At 38.0% G+C, this 19,137-nt stretch overlaps 1 protein-coding gene across 9 annotated transcripts in view; it reads left to right on the forward strand.

Moving 5' to 3' along the window:
• LOC136876368 (sodium-independent sulfate anion transporter) overlaps positions 1 to 19,137 on the forward strand; it is a 128,247-nt gene that overhangs the window by 98,680 nt on the left and 10,430 nt on the right. For 3 of the 9 annotated variants that reach the window (XM_068228408.1, XM_068228407.1, XM_068228406.1), the window contains 3 exons: positions 2,003 to 2,148; positions 15,573 to 15,740; positions 15,823 to 16,278. In XM_068228408.1, the coding sequence (XP_068084509.1) occupies positions 2,003 to 2,148; positions 15,573 to 15,740; positions 15,823 to 16,167 (659 nt within the window). In that variant the 3' untranslated portion in view covers positions 16,168 to 16,278. Of the gene's footprint in view, positions 1 to 2,002; positions 2,149 to 15,551; positions 15,741 to 15,822; positions 16,281 to 19,137 lie in introns of those variants that run through there. The other 6 variants (XR_011018466.1, XM_068228405.1, XM_068228409.1 and 3 more) reach the window with 4 other exon arrangements.

A 19,137-nucleotide genomic window follows, 5' to 3' on the forward strand; every position in this document is an offset into this window, starting at 1 on the left:
AGAAAACGAAGTCTGTGAATTAGAATGAAGTTGAGTTTCACTTACTTGCTATTTCAGGACAGAATTGTACAGTTACACAGGAAAGTTTCAGATTGGCAGTTAAGAATCTTTATTGAAGATAAAATAAATTATAACAGGGCATACCAGTCCAGTCCACTACGGTAATAGAGAAGACCGTACAGTCAGGGACTCTGCGCAGAGTGTCGGGCGGCGAGAAATAACTTGAGTTCTCTTAGGTGAGGTGATGGTCCTCTCAGTGTAGGAAATGGCACTGGAATCCATCAGGCAGCATCTGTCCCCAGGGTAGGGGCAGCTTAGAAGGCTTCTGTACTCCATTTTAAGAACAGCCTCATCTCTTACTGGCAGTAGCTCTAAAATGCCCTTGGGAGTGGCAAACCCATCGTAATAACAGCCTAAAAATTAGTGCAAATGTGATGCAGCCTTGGGTGTCCGCTACAGGCGATGCGCAGTTATTCAGGTACTGGGAGAGCTGTGACATAAGGGCGACCAGTATCACAATATATCCAAATCAGAGCAGTCAGCATCCTAACCCTGACACACAAGACTGAAGATCTGATAGAGTTCATGAAAGAGAAAGACATAGCCATCCTTGGTCTTAGTGAAACAAAAAGGAGAGGAAGAGAGGAAAGAAAAATAAAGGGTATAGACTGTTTTACAGTGGAGGACAGGATGCAGTAAATGGAGTAGGAATGATCTTTAGAAAGGATGTCCCGAAATATGTGGAGGAGGTGAAAATCAATGACAGAATGATCATAGCAAGGATACAGTTTGAGACAGGAACACGAGATCTGTTCCATGTACATGCTCCACAAACTGGAAATAAAAAGAATACAGAACAATTCCTTGAAGAAGTGGAGAAATACGTAGAATTTATAACTGTTAGGTTCTTCAGTCTGCCAAAACTAATTTTGAACAATAAATTTATAAACTATAAATTAACTGAGTCAAAACTTCAGATAACACATAATACATAGAAGACAAAGAAGTAATTATAATGGGAGATCTGAATGCACAAGTGGGAGGAGGAGAGATTCTGGAGCCATATGGATATGGCAGCACGAATCAAGAAAGGGGATATGTTAATGGACTTCTGCCAGAGAAACCAATAATAGAAAACACATGGTTCAGGAAGAAAAATAGCCAGGCAATTACCAAGAATGGATGGGGAGACAAAAGAATGAACATGCTGATTGAAAAAGGACATTGGAAATATTGCCATATTTCCAATTTGTAACAAAACTTGATGTTTATGCATTGCACTATGAAATGATTCTTCACACGCACTGCGTTCAAATAGCCACACCTAACTAACCTGCTTCAGCTCCCTACATTCAGCACTACGTGGCACTTATCGACCTTAGATGTTAGGCCCTTTTAAACAACAAGCATGTTCACATGCACATGCACACAGTGTTACCACAAGTTGGCATTGTGATATTGGTCCATTCACCATACTTTTTTTAGACACATCTTACATGTTTAATTAACTTTGAGTGATTATTTCTTAATTGAACCACCTGTATATCAAAGTACATTAATATTGTGGACTACAGAATGGAAATGATAGCTCTCAAATCAGCTGATTTGATTGGGCAGTGCAGCTCAGCTTGTTAATCCACGCACCATATGTCATGTTCTCTCTTAGGAATATCAGACTTAAGTTTTCTCATGTTCTCCAAAGCTTGTTGTGCCAAATGATTTTGAAAATTTAACAAAATAGAATGACGTATATATTAGTCGTATGCTTTTATGATATCAGCAGTAGCAGATTGATGAATGTATCAAACCGACTAAAGAAGAAATTAGGAGAAAGAGTGGCTTACTGTGGTAGATGGTTATTGACTATTAACTGACTCGTCGTGAGTGTGTTTATTCCTCATACTTTAGTCAATGAGCTTCCCTTTATTGATTTACTGAACTTTTCATTTGAATATGACGTAACGTTATTTCATGCCAGCATATCAATTGTATTTTGTTCCAGAAATTGATCTGATCCCTTTGACTGCAACTTTCTTTTGCTGTCTCTTCATTTCCCTGGAGTATGGTATGCTCATTGGTGTTGGCATCAATCTGCTCTTCCTCATATATAATGTAGCCAGACCTAAAGTCAACATCCAGAGCAGAACTGTAAGTTGTGGTTTAATTGTATTATTATTACTATTATTTATTGCACTCTTCTGCAACACTCATCTGATGGAAGTTAATGTAGGGTGAGGCAAACCTAATGCACCGGAGAATTCACAGACTGTTGGGGGTCCCATACGATGGCCAGGCGCTGGGGATCTCCAGGCCAGGTATAGGACCTTCCCCAAGAGATCTTTCCACTCGCTTCCAGCCAGTTGAGGGCTTGTATTGGAACATGTATGGCATATTACAGTGAACATGCAATACACAAAACAGCAGCGAATATTTCGAGTAGAGGTGAATCTTTTAACCCTAGAACTGCGAACCGTCTTCCTGGAAGATCAGCAGAATACTGATATTTTATCTTCACTTGGAAAGTCTTTGAAAAACAAGCAATGGTCTGGAGAGATTTATTTAGCTGTAGAAGATAATCTATTTTCGTATGTTCTTAGAATCAAGATAGCAACCCGCTTTGTTGACGATTCTAAAATCGAGCACTTGATTTTCGAAGATCTTAAATTTTTTTTTCTATTTGCTTTACGTCGCACCGACATAGATATGTCTTATGGCGACGATGGGATAGGAAAGGCCTAGGAACGGGAAGGAAGCGGCCGTGGCCTTAATTAAAGTACAGCCCCAGCATTTGCCTGGTGTGAAAATGGAAAATCACGGAAAACCATTTTCAGGGCTGCCGACAGTGGGGTTCGAACCCACTATCTCCCAATTACTGTATACTGGCCGCACTTAAGCGACTGCAGCTATCGAGCTCGGTGAAGATCTTAATGACTGTACTGATGGTGACAGTGATTACTGTGTTAACTCCGGCGAGAAAATTATTCCTGAAAGTAGTGAAAGTGGCAGTGAAGTACAAAGTGCCTCAGAAATAATGGGAAATTCTGATAACAGGAATGATGTTCAAGTCACTGCAGGTGATGTTATTATTGACAATACGTCAGTATTTGAAGAAACGAGTGAACAGCTAAGTGCGAACTGGACTGACATAGAACTACAAGAAAGTAATTATCCAGGTCAAGATGTACCATTTGCTGTTCATCACCCTGGGCTCATAAACTTGCCTTCGTGTAATGCAGCTCCCATTATGTGAAAAGAACTCAAAATCCATTTTGTTAAAAAATTGTGTTTTATTTAGCATTCAAAATGAAAAGTGGAGAACTGTGGGGTAATAGGTAAAAACATACTTGTGTGTTTCAGAATACCATGTTTCGCAAATAAATTATCTATCAGAAATTTCTTTAGAGCAAAATTTGTCAACATTTTCCTTTGTTCAAAAAACTTGATATATATATATTTATTTATTTATTTTCATTTATGGCCATTAGAGACCATGTTAGGTAACAGTTACATGTTTCTGGAAGCCTTCTTCATAGCCCAAAACTTTAGCATCCTTTCTCTGGAAGCCTGTCTTCTTTCTTCCGTCCACCCACGGTTAAGTTTTGGTTCGTCATGGAATCCCTGGAATTTGTCAATCACTGACCTAAACTTTGTTCAGTTTGAGATGTCTTCTGAATTTAATCCCACCTATTTGATAGAAACCATGACAGTATTTTTTGTCATTTCTTTCATCTTCATGTAGATCAGTCTTTCAGCTTTCTGTTGGTGTATAATATGGATTTATTAGGATTAATATGTGATTACAGGCATAGTTTTATTTTCATGGTGTATATCGAGAAAAATAACTGCAAAAGTTGGCAGATAAACCTGCATTAGTTCTAGATTTAAAGAAATAATCATACGGAAAATGCTTACATAATTTTCACAGGCTCTATCCAGGGGCTACTTGGCCATAGAAAAGTACCGTAGTATGGTTGTTTATGATGTAGTGAGGAAAAGGATCAGTTTCTGATTTTTTATAAAACTATACTCAGAAATAGCTTTAGATTACAAGATGCCTCAGGAAATCAGAATCAGAGTGGAAATCTGTACGAAGAAACTGACTCAGCAGCTTGCACAAGAATTGCCATTCCCCAAATTCTATTGTGAGAGCTCAAGTTTGTCCATCCAAACTGTCAGGGGCTCATACAGCACAGTACAGTATCAGGCCCTACTGGCGATCACTGCAGTGAATGTTGTGTGGTCTCTTGCCAGATGGAAGACTCTCAACACTGCGAATTCCTGTCCTTTCTTTGCTGTTCCCAATTCATGATGTTCATCCTTTCTGACACCACTTTGATCCTGTATTTTGCCTCGTATCATCTATTATAAAATCTGGTAATGCTCATTTTTGAGGATGTGGTCAGGGTCAGAAATTTTGCATTGTGTTATCATTCAAATGAGTTCCCAAATAACTTTTGCCCTTCTAAGTACTTCTTTCGTTAATCGAATAACCCACAAAATCCTGAGCATCCTCGAATGGGTCCATATTTCAAATGCTTCCAATTGTTTCAGTGATGTGCCCTTGAGGGTTTATGTTTCCGCAACGATCTAATTACACATTAAATTTTGTACGTAGATTTTACATTCCGTATGTGGCAGAATTGTGGATCCACACTTCTTTTAATGAGCGATGAAGCTGGTTTCTTCTTAGGAGATATGTGAGCACTCAGAATTCACATTATTGGGTCACCGAAAATCACCATGCAGTTTATGAAATCAGTTGTAGTTAACAGTATGGTGTATGATTAGTCTGGGATGGATAATCACTCCTATTTATTTTACAGCACATTGATTTTTTTTTCAAGTTGCTTTACGTCATGCCAACACAGATAGGTCTTATGGCGACGATGGGACAGGGATGGGCCAGGAGTGGGAAGGAAGCGGCCGTGGCCTTAATTAACCCATTGCCTTGCAATGACGGAAATTTCCGTCATTGTCCGCGGGTTGCCATAAATGCAATGACGGAAATTTCCGTCCACCCTCTTTATTGCTTTGTTGACGTTTCCAAGGATACATATCGATATTTCTTTGCAATCCCAACATGTCTACGAGATGTTGGTAATCGTATTTCAGCTATCTTTGCCCTTCAGCTACGTATTTCGCCGCTAAAGAGTCTAAATACGATCGAGTAAATTCCCGCGTAAAGCTTTAGTGAAGGTAAAGTCAACGTCATGGCCGAGTCGGATGAAGCTCGAATATTACGTTTTTTGGAGGAAAGCGATGTCAGTGACAGTTTTTCCGGTGAAAGTGATACTGAATTACTTTCAAGTGATGTTAGCATTAGTAATTCCGAATAATTAGATGACATCATTGAAGAAAATGAAGACGGGAACGCAGGTGGGCGTGTGCATAACCTAGAAAACTGAACGTGTACACAAACAGACAATGTACCAAATAATATGTGGTGTAATCTTCTTGCTACCACAGAGTTCAGTTCTCCAAGCCCCATAGTTTTTCTTCTGCTGAAAGAAGGTATTGATCCGGTTTGTCAGTTTGTATTTATTATTATTATTATTATTATTATTATTATTATTATTATTATTATTATTATTTCCTTATGTCCAACTAATGAGCGCAATTAAACTTATTTAGCTGATGTCGTTGACTTTTCCTTCTCCCGAAATCTCTTCATCTTCTCACTGTGGCTTTTCTTGCGAGGTCTGCTATGACTGCAGAGGAAAAAATCCCAAGGGAAAGAACAGGGGTGAATCCCGCTATGAATGTGATAAGTGTAAGGTGGCACTGCATGTATATGTGTGTTTTAAGATCTACCACACTGTGTTGAACTATTTTTAGAATGTGAACTGTGTTTCAGTGTGTTAACTTGCTGTAGCAAAAGTGATCTCTTTTAAGTCAGATTAAATTGCAATCAATGTATATTTATTTTCAAGAAAAATTGCAGTTCAATGGGTTAAGGTACAGCCCCAGCATCTGCCTGGTGTGAAAATGGGAAAACACGGAAAACCATCTTCAGGGATGCCGACAGTGGGGTTCGAACCCACTATCTCCCGAATACTGGATACTGGCCACACTTAAGCGACTGCAGCTATCGAGCTTGGTACAGCACATTGAGTTCAGAGCACTGTATGAAAGACATTTTGTGACCATTTGCTGAAATGCTAATCGAAGAAGAAAAACAATATGCATACTTTCAGTAGGATAACCAACAGCCCAGAGATCAGTTCATTCAAAGAAAGTTCTTTGTGAGATTTTTTTATTTATATGTTGTGAACTTTGCCCCTGCCATTCACCAAACTTAACTGCTTATGATTATTACTTTAAGGGTGCACCCAAACAGACAACCCTCACACTCTTCAGGCTCTTGAACAAGGTATCACAACTGTAATACATAGTACAAGCCAAGATGAATTGCAGGAAGTTCTGCTCAGTTGTGACTTGTGCTAGAATATCTTTGGTGAAGATATTCAATAGCTGTTTTGAAGTACCGGAAAAACCTTCAGTTAAATGTTTAGGTAAATATATTACTCCAGGACATAATGTTACCCCTCTCCTTGGCTTCAGTCAAAACGGAACATGCTCCAGCCTGTGAATTCCCCAGTACATTAGGTTTGTCTCCCCCTGTATTTAGTGGTGGTGGATATTCTCCAGAATTACTTATTTTAACTTATTTTATTCCCCTGTTGCTGTGAAATTCCTTATTTTAGTCTTGAGTTAAGGATCAATTTTGTCTTCATCAAATATTGAGGTTAAATTAATTTACTCTGCATCATCATAATCAACAATGACTACAAAATGGAGATATGTCAGTGAAGGCTAAAAATATAGTATTGCACAAGATCTGTTACTAATGGTTTTAAGACCTATACCTCCAATAACTAAAGATAAATTCTCACAGCTAGAGCTGGAGGGAGGAGCATTGCACGTGCCATTTCACGATGTTGCCACATTCCAGCATTCCTTTCTCTTACCCCTTGCTTCCGGCTCACTTGTTCCCTCATTCACTCTGACCGCTGTGATCTGTTGTAGACTACCTGGCCAGATGGTATCTTTCCATTTGCTAATAGCCTTCTCATTTGCAATCAGTCCCATTTGCGATCGCTCAGATAGAATACGAGACTAATTTATTTTTGATGGGTTAAACATTGTCCCATTTGTGATCACTCTCTTATCAGTGACATACAGTCAGGTTGCTGTGAAGGAATTCCGTACTGAAGGACTTGTACAGGGAGACATCCCTCAAGTAACTGGCAAAACTACATACTAGGACTCTTACGAATCATATGTTGAAACTCATTAAATTATATTTACCGTTTGAGACTGATGCATTAATATCAGGGCTGACAGAGAATAAACAGGACTCAAATACACCTTTTATTTAGAGTTACCAGATGGTTGTGGGTGTAAAGGCAGTTAAATGAGTTTTAAAAAGTAGAACAAAAGATGGGTGTATTAAAACCATTGAATTTTACACTTTCCAATTTCAAAACAAAGGATTTTGCTGTAACACTTTGCTTCTTTAATTTGAAGCAATTGTAGCTCATCTCAAACTTAACACTTAACTTACACTTTCTTAAACAATAGGAGACAATATTAAATTAATGCTTACATAATGCTCAAACTGTCCAAATATTCATACTGACATGTCAAGTAAACAGCTGCTCAAAGTACATTTAGCCTACCTCCTACTGTCTGTATGTATGTCTACCCCTCAGTCTCGTTTCTTGATACCGGGTCAGTATGAGATGAGATTAATTTATACAGAATGTTTCTAAGGCCAGATGCCCTTCCTCGCACCAACCTCAGCTGAGGAGCTAATGAAGATGAAATGTGTTATGGTGAATGAAATTGGGTAAGGGGGTGGGACGACTCAGCTCTGGCCTATGGATAGGAACTGTACCAAAACTTGCCTGGAAGTGAAAATATTAAACCACAGAAAACTATTCTGAGAACAGCCGATGGTGGGGTTCGAACCCTCACGTTTCCTGAATGCAGAGCTTGGCTCCATAGCCGTAGCACGTTAAAACGCGCGGCCACTCAGCCTACTTTCAACCATATAAATAAAATTATAATTTTTGTCTGTGGGCTTGGATTAGATGTAAAAGATTCCAGAACCTAATATTAAGAAAATGTTTAGATTAAAATAAGTTGGCAAAAATGATAATGTAGCGCGAAAAGATGATATTGCATTCGGAAAATAGTGGGTTCGAATCCCACTGTCGGTAGCCCTGAAGATGGTTTTCCGTGGTTTCCTATTTTCACAACAAGCAAATGCTGGAGCTGTACCTTAATTATGGCCACGGCCGCTTCCTTCCCACTCCAAGCCCTTTCCTACCCCATTGTCACCATAAGACCTATCTGTGTTGGTACGAGTAAATCCAGCGGTAAAAAAACCCATGTCACGAAACATCGCTGACTTTTCTGTAAATTTCTGTAAGAGTATCCATTATATAAACCATAAGGTTTACCTTTCTTCGTCTCAGTGACCTCCATGTCATAAGTAAGCATGCAGATAGCATAACAACAAAAGCTACATCATCGACGGATGTCTACAGCTGGAATAATTACAATATGTTAAAAACTGTAGACTAACATTACCTCAAAAAATGTTCAAGAGGGAAGGGACTGGTTGGGAGAATCCTTATCACACAGTTGTGTAGAGTACGCCCTAATTAGCAGTACCCTTGCTGCATTGATGTTGGAAAACCCTGACAGGCTGCTGATAATTTTACAGTGATCGCAAATGGGACACGAACTGGTCTTTCTTCACATTTTTGTTTTCCACTGTAAAGGAAGTGATCGCAAACTTACTAACGACCACAAAACAGAAACAGAAATAGAATGCCACTCACACTGAACTGCTCGCAACAAGATCTAATTCAGAAGTGAGAGGTTTGGCAACACCAAGCAATAAGAAATTGTTGCAATAATAAAAACCACCTTTCCAATACTTAGTAATCCTTTATATTTAGGAATTTCAGTTCCAATACAGCTTTACAATGAGATTTACAACTTGTAACTTCAAGCAAGACGAGCTGGCCAGAAGATTTATCTCCATGGCAACCGCAGTTGCCCCACCCTCGTTTCCATGGCAACCATATCCGCAACTCTGGTTATCCTGCCCCAGCAGGCAACAAACTGACCTCCCTCTAAGAAATGTCAGAATTTAACTTTAGATATTAGGGGTATAGCGGTAGTAAAGGATAAAAAGATACAGAACTGAAATTTCTCTATAGCACGCTCTATAGGCTACATCAAAAACACATTTTGCCTCACCTCTGTAAATGTTATGGAGAACTTTTGTTGTGAATGAATATATTGGTCAGTATAGCTGCTGATTTAACTGACAGTTAATTTGTACCAACTTTTATATAGTGGTTATTGTCAGATGCAAACCCCTTGCAAAGTCAAAACATGATTGATCAGTATTGTTCTTATTTCCATAGTTAATAGCTTGAAGTCATGATTGGTTATGAGCCTGGAAGACATGATAGTTTTCACTTTTCACCAAAGTGGCTGCAATTTGAATCACAGCCGATGTGTCTTGGAACTTTTGTGCTAATGATCATGATATCAACAGTCACATACAAGCTACAAATTGCTCGCTGATTCCGATCTTTGTATGTAGAGTCTGAATCCCGAAGGCTGGTTGTATCCTCAACAGCTGCTTTGACAGATTAAGCATCATTCTTGAGAATGAAATTATTATGATAGATGTGAAGGGATTATAAAGGATGATGGATTCAGAAAATGTCAATATTCTCATATATGCAGATGACATGGTTCTGACATCAACTTCTCAGTTGGATTTGCAGACTACTTTTAATAACGTTACGAAATAGGCAGAAGAGGTTAAATGAAAATAAGACTGTCTCTTTGACCTTCAGAAAAGGAAAAAAACGGGGAACATTCTTAATCAATGACCAGCAACTGAAGCCAGTCATAAATTTTAAGTACCTAGGAGTCACTTTTCAAACACTGGGGAACATGTTCTCTTTACATGTAAAAGATCGCCATAGAATCCATTAATGACATCAGATCTTTGAGCCATCTGTCACTTTCATGTGCCATCGAGTTATTTCATCTTAAGGATTGGAAATTATATGGATATATCTTGGAAAGAGGCAGTCACATAGTATAGAGAATGTGAAAGCATTCTATTTAAAGAAAGTGCTTTGCCTATCAAAATACACTCCATCACGCCTTGTATACCAACTGTCGAGGGAATTATTCTTTGTGGAAGAGTTGCGTTTGAAACTACTGCCCCCAGCCACCCCAGCATATAAGGAACTCCTACAAGAGCTTCAACAAAAAAGGGACAGCATATGGTGGGACTTTTACCAACGTGACGCGATGATCAACCGCAACTGGACTCAGGGAGGCTATGAGTTGAGACACGTGACCAGACTCTCAGTCCATGGGTTTCACCAATATCTGTGTATTAAAGCGAGTTTCCATGAGCCAAGTCTGGACTGCAGGTGTAAAAGATGCAGTGAACTTTGTGAACGCTATCACGTACTTAAGTGTAAACTGAGAATAGAATCCTTAACAAAATTCTGTACAGACGATTGTTCATAAGAAACGTTATTCAAAACAGAAAAAAGACATTCACAATCAACATTTGCACATGACTGAAGAATGCAGTGTACAAAGTAGGAGTAATTCACAGCCATCCCAGATAACATTTAACTAATGTTCACCTTTATTCCACAGTTCAATTTAATTTCCATCATGCTTTATAAATAAATGTTTTATTATGCACAAATGTGCATGAACAAAACGTTTCAGATAAATATGTTCAGTAGAACATAATGTAAATCTGTTTTCCGAGATTTACATAAAAAATTATAATGCCTTTTAGCCATCTCGTATTATATTAACTGTATACTTGTAAATATATACTTTTTTAAATTTATAAATTTGATTTATCTTGAAACTGCTAAATTGTTTATTTAAAACCGTCAATTTTCTTATTTGAAAATGTAACTTTTTGGTCTCTCAAGTTACCAAGAAATCCTAATCTCTAGTAATGACAAGAGAAATGGAAGGAAGAACAACAAAAATAGTGATATAATTAGAAATGAAAATGCTTGTACTCCATATCCACAAAATCCATTCAATGATAAATCTTATTTTCTCAACTGTTGTGTGCTGGACTTTTTATTTGACACAATTTAGACTACATTGCACCGATCCAGAACAAAATACAGGAAAACAGGCTGCACTGGTTTGGATATGTGTTACGTGCAGAAGACAATACATTGGCAAAGTCAGCGTATACATTGGAAGTTGCTGGAAAGAGGCCCAAGGGACAACCAAGATAGCGATGGACCGATACAGTGCACAACGACCTGAAAGCTGTAAGACTACATCCAGACATGACCCGTGGCCGAATTAAATGGAGACAACAAATCCACACAGCGGACCCTGCCACCAGGCGGGACAAACGCTAAAGAAGAAGAAGAATTTAAAGAAGAATTCAGGCTGCTGTGTATCAGATTTGACATTCCGTTTTACTCTACTTGTCACTGAATTTTTAAATTAGTTTTCTTGAGGAAACATCGAATTTGTCACCAGAAATCTTTTGAATGGCGAAATCATACAGCATTGTGTCCTAAATGGGCTTCAACAAATCTGACTCTCTGAATCCAGAGACTGACATTTCACTTCTTCTTCTTCTTCGTATTCTCCTTTCTAGCTTTCTAGTTTTGATATTCATACTCGTTCCATCAAGTAAGTTAGCTCTGCTGATGGGTTGTGTAGCAGTAAACTTGCGATGAAGAGGTGCTGGGTTTGAATCCCACTGTTGGTAGCCCTAAAGATAGTTTTCTATTTTCACATCATGCAAATCTCAACCTTAAATAATTTTCCACCCTGTTCCTTTCCTCTCCTAGCTCATCTATACTCCCACCTTCACTGAAAATCTATCATTCTTAATGGGATATTAAACTAGTAGCACCGAGTGAGTTGGCTGTGTGGTTAGGTGTGCATAGCTGTGAGCTTGCATTTGGGAGATAGTGGGTTCAAAACCTACTGTTGGCAACCCTGAAGATGGTTTTCCATTTTCACACCAGGCCAATGGTAGAGCTGTACCATAATTAAGGCCGTGGCCACTTCCTTTCCACTCCTAGTCCTTTCCTATTCCACCATTGTCGTAAGACCTATCTGTGTTGGTGCGATGTAAAACCAATTGTAAAAAAAGAAACTAGTAGCAACGTTGTTTTTCCCTTTTCTGTTTTTTGGTACAAAACAAACAAAAAAACACACACACCACTCTCTCTGTGTTTGAATTATATGATGAATAGTTCAGTTTGTAGCTTTTTCAATTGTCTCTGAATAACATATTCAGCATACTCCTGATTATTTGGCCTAATAAAGAGGGGAACTGCACGAAAAAGCAAGAAATCTTGATAATCCAGTTTCATGAAAAATGTATTGTAAACAGAGAAAGGTGTATACAGTACCTACAATACTATCAAATGTCTTCCATATTGATTTCTCGGTATGTGCACAAGTGGGCTCTTGCTGATATTCAAAGGTGCTGTCTGTGCTAAATAATAAAGTGGCTGATAGCAGTTAACTCCTTAGAAATAAAGGCTGAAATAAACAATCACTTCAGTTTAATATTAGGGGAGGTTTTTACAATAAATGCACGGTAAAGTTAGTTTAGGTGATGCTATTTGAAGTAAGAAAATTGAAACATTTGCCACAGAAGCCTCAGGAATTACGCTGTTACAATTTTTATGAACAAAACTGAACATGCGCATTCACAGAGTATTGTAATTAGAAAATACCGTAACTAACAAGTAAGTGACTGTATGGAAAACATCTGCGAAAAGTTTTGAACAAGCTGATTGTGGTTTCATACAGATTTTTGTGCTTTTCTATATCTTTTTAGATTTTTCTGAGAAGTCGGATATAACGACCATCCGCTATAGTGAGTAAATTTATTGCCTTATGAATTTTCATTGTAACAGACATCTAAACACAGCATGAAAGAGTTTATTTCAAAAGCAATTCAAAATACTGAAAGCATAGCCTACTCCAACTTGTCTTTAGTTTGAAGTTACATGAATAACCTGCAAACGTGATGATCTGTACACGAAAAATCGGGAGTACACTGTATACTTATTTTTTTATTGCCTATGGTAACTCTTATTTCATATATTATTAGTTGTACTCGCTCTTTTGGCAGATATTTTATTTTAATATAAGACACAGTTTTTCAGTGGACCTACATGGTCAAAATCGACACACAGATGGCGGTATTGACAACCATATTGTGCATGCATGTATTCTGCCATGGTTATAGTAACTATAAACCATTGTTAAGTTTAACTTCAAAGTGTGGAAAACAAGCCTTTTTTTTTTATGTATTATGTGTTTTGTTTATCTAGTTGTAAATTTTAAAGACTGTTAGGGCAAATAATAATAAAAGGAAGTGTGTGTGTGTCTGTCTGTCTGTCTGTCTGTCTGTCTGTCTGTCTGTCTGTCTGTCTGTCTGTCTGTCTGTCTGTCTGTCTGTCTGTCTGTCTGTCTGTCTGTCTGTCTGTCTGTCTGTGCATGATGCCCAGCCAAATCTATGGCACGCAGATATCTGAAATTTTTAACATAGGTAGATGGAAGGGGGTCCAAAATCCCCTCAAAGCCAGATTTTTTGTTTCATTAGTGAGTTATGAATGAAAAACCGGCAGAATGCATGTGTTGGGACATGACAATCCAATGTGCTGTCACTAGAATTAAATGTGTAGATTCACTGTACAAGTCAAGGAGCCATTTTATATCTGGAAGTATTTGTCTGTGTGTATGTGTACGATGCCCAGCCAAATCTATGGCATGCAGAGATCTGAAATATTTAAAGTAGGCATATTCTTAGATGAATATTTATCCAAGTAAAGACCTGCTTTTATTAGTTATCTATATTACATTTAGTCTTTTTAATTATTCATTTAGTTATTTATGTCATATATACCCTATATTAATTTCATTCACTTCAAATTTTAGGGAATATGAAGATTTCTCTATACCATCAATAAAACATGAACTCAATCATACATTTTATTTAGAGGAAATATATAGTACATAAGATAGATGGTAATAATAAACAAGGAATAGTAATACATAGTATATAATACATAGTATATAATACATAGTATATAATACATAGTAATACATATATCAGTCAAGTTGCCATTTTACATTCACGGCATAGGAAGCCATTTTCGTTCAGACCATGTTATCTACAAGTGTTGGTTTGTGTGTATTTGTGCGATGCCCAGCCAAATCCATGGCATGCAGAGATGTGAAATTTTGGTCATAGGTGGGCACAACATTTCACCAATCATGCATGGCTTTGTCAAGGAGCAATTCTTGCTCCAAAAATGAAGCTGTCGACATCAACCAGCAACTTTTTCAAAGAATTACCTGGTGGTCTACATATTTACAAGTCTATCGACACGACATGTGACATAGATGGGACTTGCAACTACAGGGCAGAGCTTCTGAAGAACTTTGAGTCACCCAGAGTACCCTCAAACATCTTCTTTTCTTCTCAATAATATTAATCCTCCTTCCTTCTGCAACAGAACATGACTCTCAATCGAGAAACTGATATCGAACATTATTGAGGCCACCGTCATGACTGGTCATGCCATGGGCAAAGTAGTACTCATTCCTCAGATTCAAATCATCCCTTCAGATATACCATTTCAATTTAGATGTCTGCGGTTCCCCGTTTATTTGAGTATCCGCTGTGTGCATCAACAAGGCACAAGGACATTTGGTTCAAGTTCTAGAACTCGATATTTGGAAACGGTGCTTTTCCCATGGTCAACTGTACTTGGGTTTTTCAATATTTAGAAAGCCAAACACACTATGTACTTAGCTCCAAATGGGAGGACACTTTAAATTGTTAATCCAGAAGCTCTGTAAAAAAAAAAAAAAAAAAAAAAAAAAAAGAGTTGTTTTTTAAAATATAATATCATTTTTGATATTGTTTTATCTTGCTGTTTTTATTGCTGTATCTTAGCATAGAAAGCAGCACTATTATTAAAAATAAAATAATGTATTTTATGCAGTTTAAGCAAAATGATGTGTGTTAATAAATATAATGTTTTATTTTGCTTTTAAATAAATGTTTTAACCACATCTAATGGTAGAATTAATAAACATGGGTGAAGCCGCAGGTACATGCTAGTATTAGAATAAGATATTAAAGGTAGTAATAACAAACACATTATCCAGAGTTTGGGAGATAATGCATTCGAACCCCACTGTTGGCACCCCTGAAGATGATTTTCCATGGTTTCCCATTTTTACACCAGGCCAATGTTGGGGATGTACCTAAATTAAGGTTACGGCCACTTCCCACTCCTAGCCCTTTCCTCTCCCATCATCGCCATAAGACCTATGTGTATTAGTGCAACGTAAAGCAACTTGTAAAAAATATATATATGAACACATTATGTAAGTTATGTAATATTTGCCTTTTGATGCCTTCGATTTAACTTTTATTAGAAAGAGGAGAAACTGTTTAATTTTGTAACTGATTTCAGTGTGTTTAATGGCATCCACAGATATCATTCCATGACATTATATTGGTAACTCCGGACCAAAGTTTGGTGTTTCCAGCTGCTGAGTTTGTTCGGAAGCAGGTCATTAAAACTTGCGTTGACATGAATAGTAGTTCTACGGTAGTTGTTGATGGAAGACATATACATCATATTGATGCAACCATGGCAAAGGTAAGCTACAAATAAATTTTTGGAAGTCAGTTTTAATTAATAGAAGACCTTAGTGTAATTTATGTGTTACTGTCTTTTGTAGACACTGCATCATCTTCATCAAGATCTAAAGATTCGAAATCAAGCATTGATTCTCTGGAACTGGAGTGAATCTGGTAGGGAGACATGCATTGGTTTGGATCCTAAAATGGGTGAACTTTTCCGAGAGGATGACAGACTTGAACTGTTGTTTAAAGGTAAAGATTTTGTTCAAGCCTTCCAGTTTTACCCCTGTCATTTTTTAACCTTCCATCAGGAGCAATTTATCTGTGAGCCAAATGAGGCGCATTGTATCAGATTGATACATTTCACTTTAACTCATATTTACAGCTGTGTGTTTTGTTTGTTTGTTTGTTTTTTTTTTTTTCAATTTGCATTTATAATATAATTCTGTGGGTTATTTATCTTTTTTATTTGATATTCATATTGTTTAAATAATGTGTCTGAGAAATTTTAAAATTAAAGAAAAAATATTGTAAAATCATATGAAATAATATATAACGAGATCAGGCGCATTGTAGCATTCTGTTACAGCGTAATTTAAAATTCCTTTCCTTTTGTTTTTACTATTGTTGTTTTGGGTATATTTTGTTATTTATTTAGTTATTTACATTCACAAACACAAGTAAAAAATTATGATATTACAGTACAATACAGAAAATAAAACATACGGTAATTTTACTGTTATAAGATCATAAAACACATAATAACTCAATAAGATCCAAAATACGTATGAAGTTACATGATAGCAGAATCATCAATTACAATCAAAATTAATTGTCGAAAATGATAAATATAACACATCAAAGCTGAAAGTGAACGTGTAGCAAAGTTCTTAGTTCTTAGTGATCCTAATCACTGGGAATTTCTTCAATGTCAGTTAACGCATCAAAGGGTAACACTCAGCGCATACAGCCATAGTGTGTTCTGGGCAGACAGTGTCCTTGCACACTCTGCAGACTTTTCTTGTGAGTCGAGTCTTCCCTGTAGTCTTGCAAATCATGCACCTTACCCACTTTTCGAGCATCTCACCAGTCTCACACAGTTCAGCAGTACGTGCTGCGTCTTCAGGCCTGTACTTTTCCAGAGCCTCCTGGAAGGACAATGGCAGCCTGACAGTGTGAAGACTCTTGCTTTGTAGGTAAGGAAGTATGAGGAGATGGTTTAGGCTATGGAGGAAAAGTCTTCTTCGCATTCATGGCTGGTCATTACCTAGGTAAATAATCTGAGCATTTATGCCTGCGATGTTCATCATCGCAAAAAATATTACCATCGGCCACTGACGAATGTTTCTGGCTATATTGTATGTAGCGCTAAGCTTGTCGACAACGTCTACTCCAGATTTTGTCTGATTTTAAAAATGTTATCATGTCTGGTTTGAAGGCTTCTCTACTGTCTTCATTGTCATCAAATTGTTGACTTGAGATGACGATTACATTTCTGTTTTATCTCTGGACATACGATACAAGAATTGATGTCTCTCCAAATGCAAACATGCTTGAAATCAGAGGTCAATTCTTGACATTTAGAAGTTCTTGGGATATTGCTCTTTTATTTTTCGTTATACAGTAAAACCTTGTTAATTCGAAGTTGTTGGGATGCAGACGGGCTTGTATCATTTTGTACTGTTGTGCTCGACAGAGGGTTAAATTTAATACTTGGTTATGTCTTTCAATCTGACTATTAATTGTAAGTAATGCAGACACCTGGAAATAAACTTTTGTTAGTGCTGAAACTAGGAAGTTGAGAACATCAAGTACTTGCAGTAAATGAGTTAGTGGAAAATCCAGTATTGGACATGGAAATCAAGGGGGAGTATTTTCTATTACAGGGAACAGAACCTACCATTGAAATAAGATATTAAAACTAAGAAACAGTGTTAGGTTTTGGTCCACCCAATCAATACACATCAATGCGTGGCCTAAACACAACAATAGGCCACGCACCACATGCCGCAATGAGAGGTAAGTCTCATATAACCTATGCCATTTGACTAACACGCTCTCTCCTGCAGTTCATTAATTTGATCTATCATTTATTCAGCTTAACTTCAAGAACACTGCATTGAATTTCAAATGTATACCAGCCACAAATTAAGAACGTTCCAGTTTTAACCATATCTTCGTGTGCCATCCTGACAATGTCCAACAGCATTTCAGCATGATTTTAACAACAATCACTACGGAACATTTTAGGATGCTAAGAATTTTAGAGCCTAATTTAATTTTGTCTTATTTTACACATAGTTCATCCCAGATCTTTTTAATGTCAATTGTGTGTTTGTACATTTGTTTTAGTTATTAGATGTATTACATTCAGGCTGATGATGGCCAGCCAAGGCCGAAACTACACTAGTGTCCAAAAGTTAAGCATAATCACCAAACGAGGCCATACTGCCTGATAGGAATATCAGACGGATTGCTGAACAAACGGAAGCTGACTCACACACCATATGTCACACAACTTGTCCAAAAAAAACAGTGTCAGAAAGGTTCTTATAGCAAAGGTACACCTTTGACAACAACTAACAAAACTTGGCAATGTCTTCCACAACAAAATATGTTGTTAATAGGATTTATGGTTACCTCTAACGGCCACACATGCTTCGCAGCGACGTGGCATGCTCTTTACCAGATGGTCCAAGAGCTCTTGTGGCAGTCGATGCCATTCCTCCGAAAGGGTAATGCAAAGGTCTTCGAGGATCCTTGGTGGAGGCTGACGGGATGCAGTTCGCCTTTCCAATGCATCCCAGACATGTTCTATAGGATTCAGATCCACAGACCTTGCTGGCCAGTCCATGCGATGAATGTCTTCCCCGGCCAGAAATTCATCCACCAGAGCAGCGCGGTACGATCGGACATTATCGTCCATGAAGAGGAAGTCTGGACCAACCACACCTCTGAAGAATCAAACATGTGGTCTCAGTACCTCATCCCTGTATCTCCGAGCATTAACAGTGTTCCATGGACCACTCATGAAGATGTGCAGGTCCGTACGGCCATTCAACATGATGACGCCCCACACCACCGCCATACTGATCCTGTTCCAGGATGTTCCTGTGGTTGTATCGTCTACCCGGTTCTCCCCAGATTAATGTGCGACGGGAATCACTCTGCAAACTGAGGTGGGATTCATCTGTGAAGAGCACATGCCTCCATTCATTCATTCATGGTCCATTTTCGATGTTGACAGCTCCACAGTAAACGGGGCCATCTCTGTGCTGGAATGAGTGGGACACACACCGCTGGATGTCAGGCAAACAGCCCTGCTGTTCTGAGTCTCCGGTACACAGTTTGCTGGGAAACGGCAATCCCTGAGACGGCTGCAAGCTCCGCCAACAATTGTCTTGCAGGTGCAC

This window comes from Anabrus simplex, chromosome 6 (genome assembly GCF_040414725.1).
Source record: "Anabrus simplex isolate iqAnaSimp1 chromosome 6, ASM4041472v1, whole genome shotgun sequence".
NCBI classification, from domain to species: Eukaryota; Metazoa; Arthropoda; class Insecta; order Orthoptera; family Tettigoniidae; genus Anabrus; species Anabrus simplex.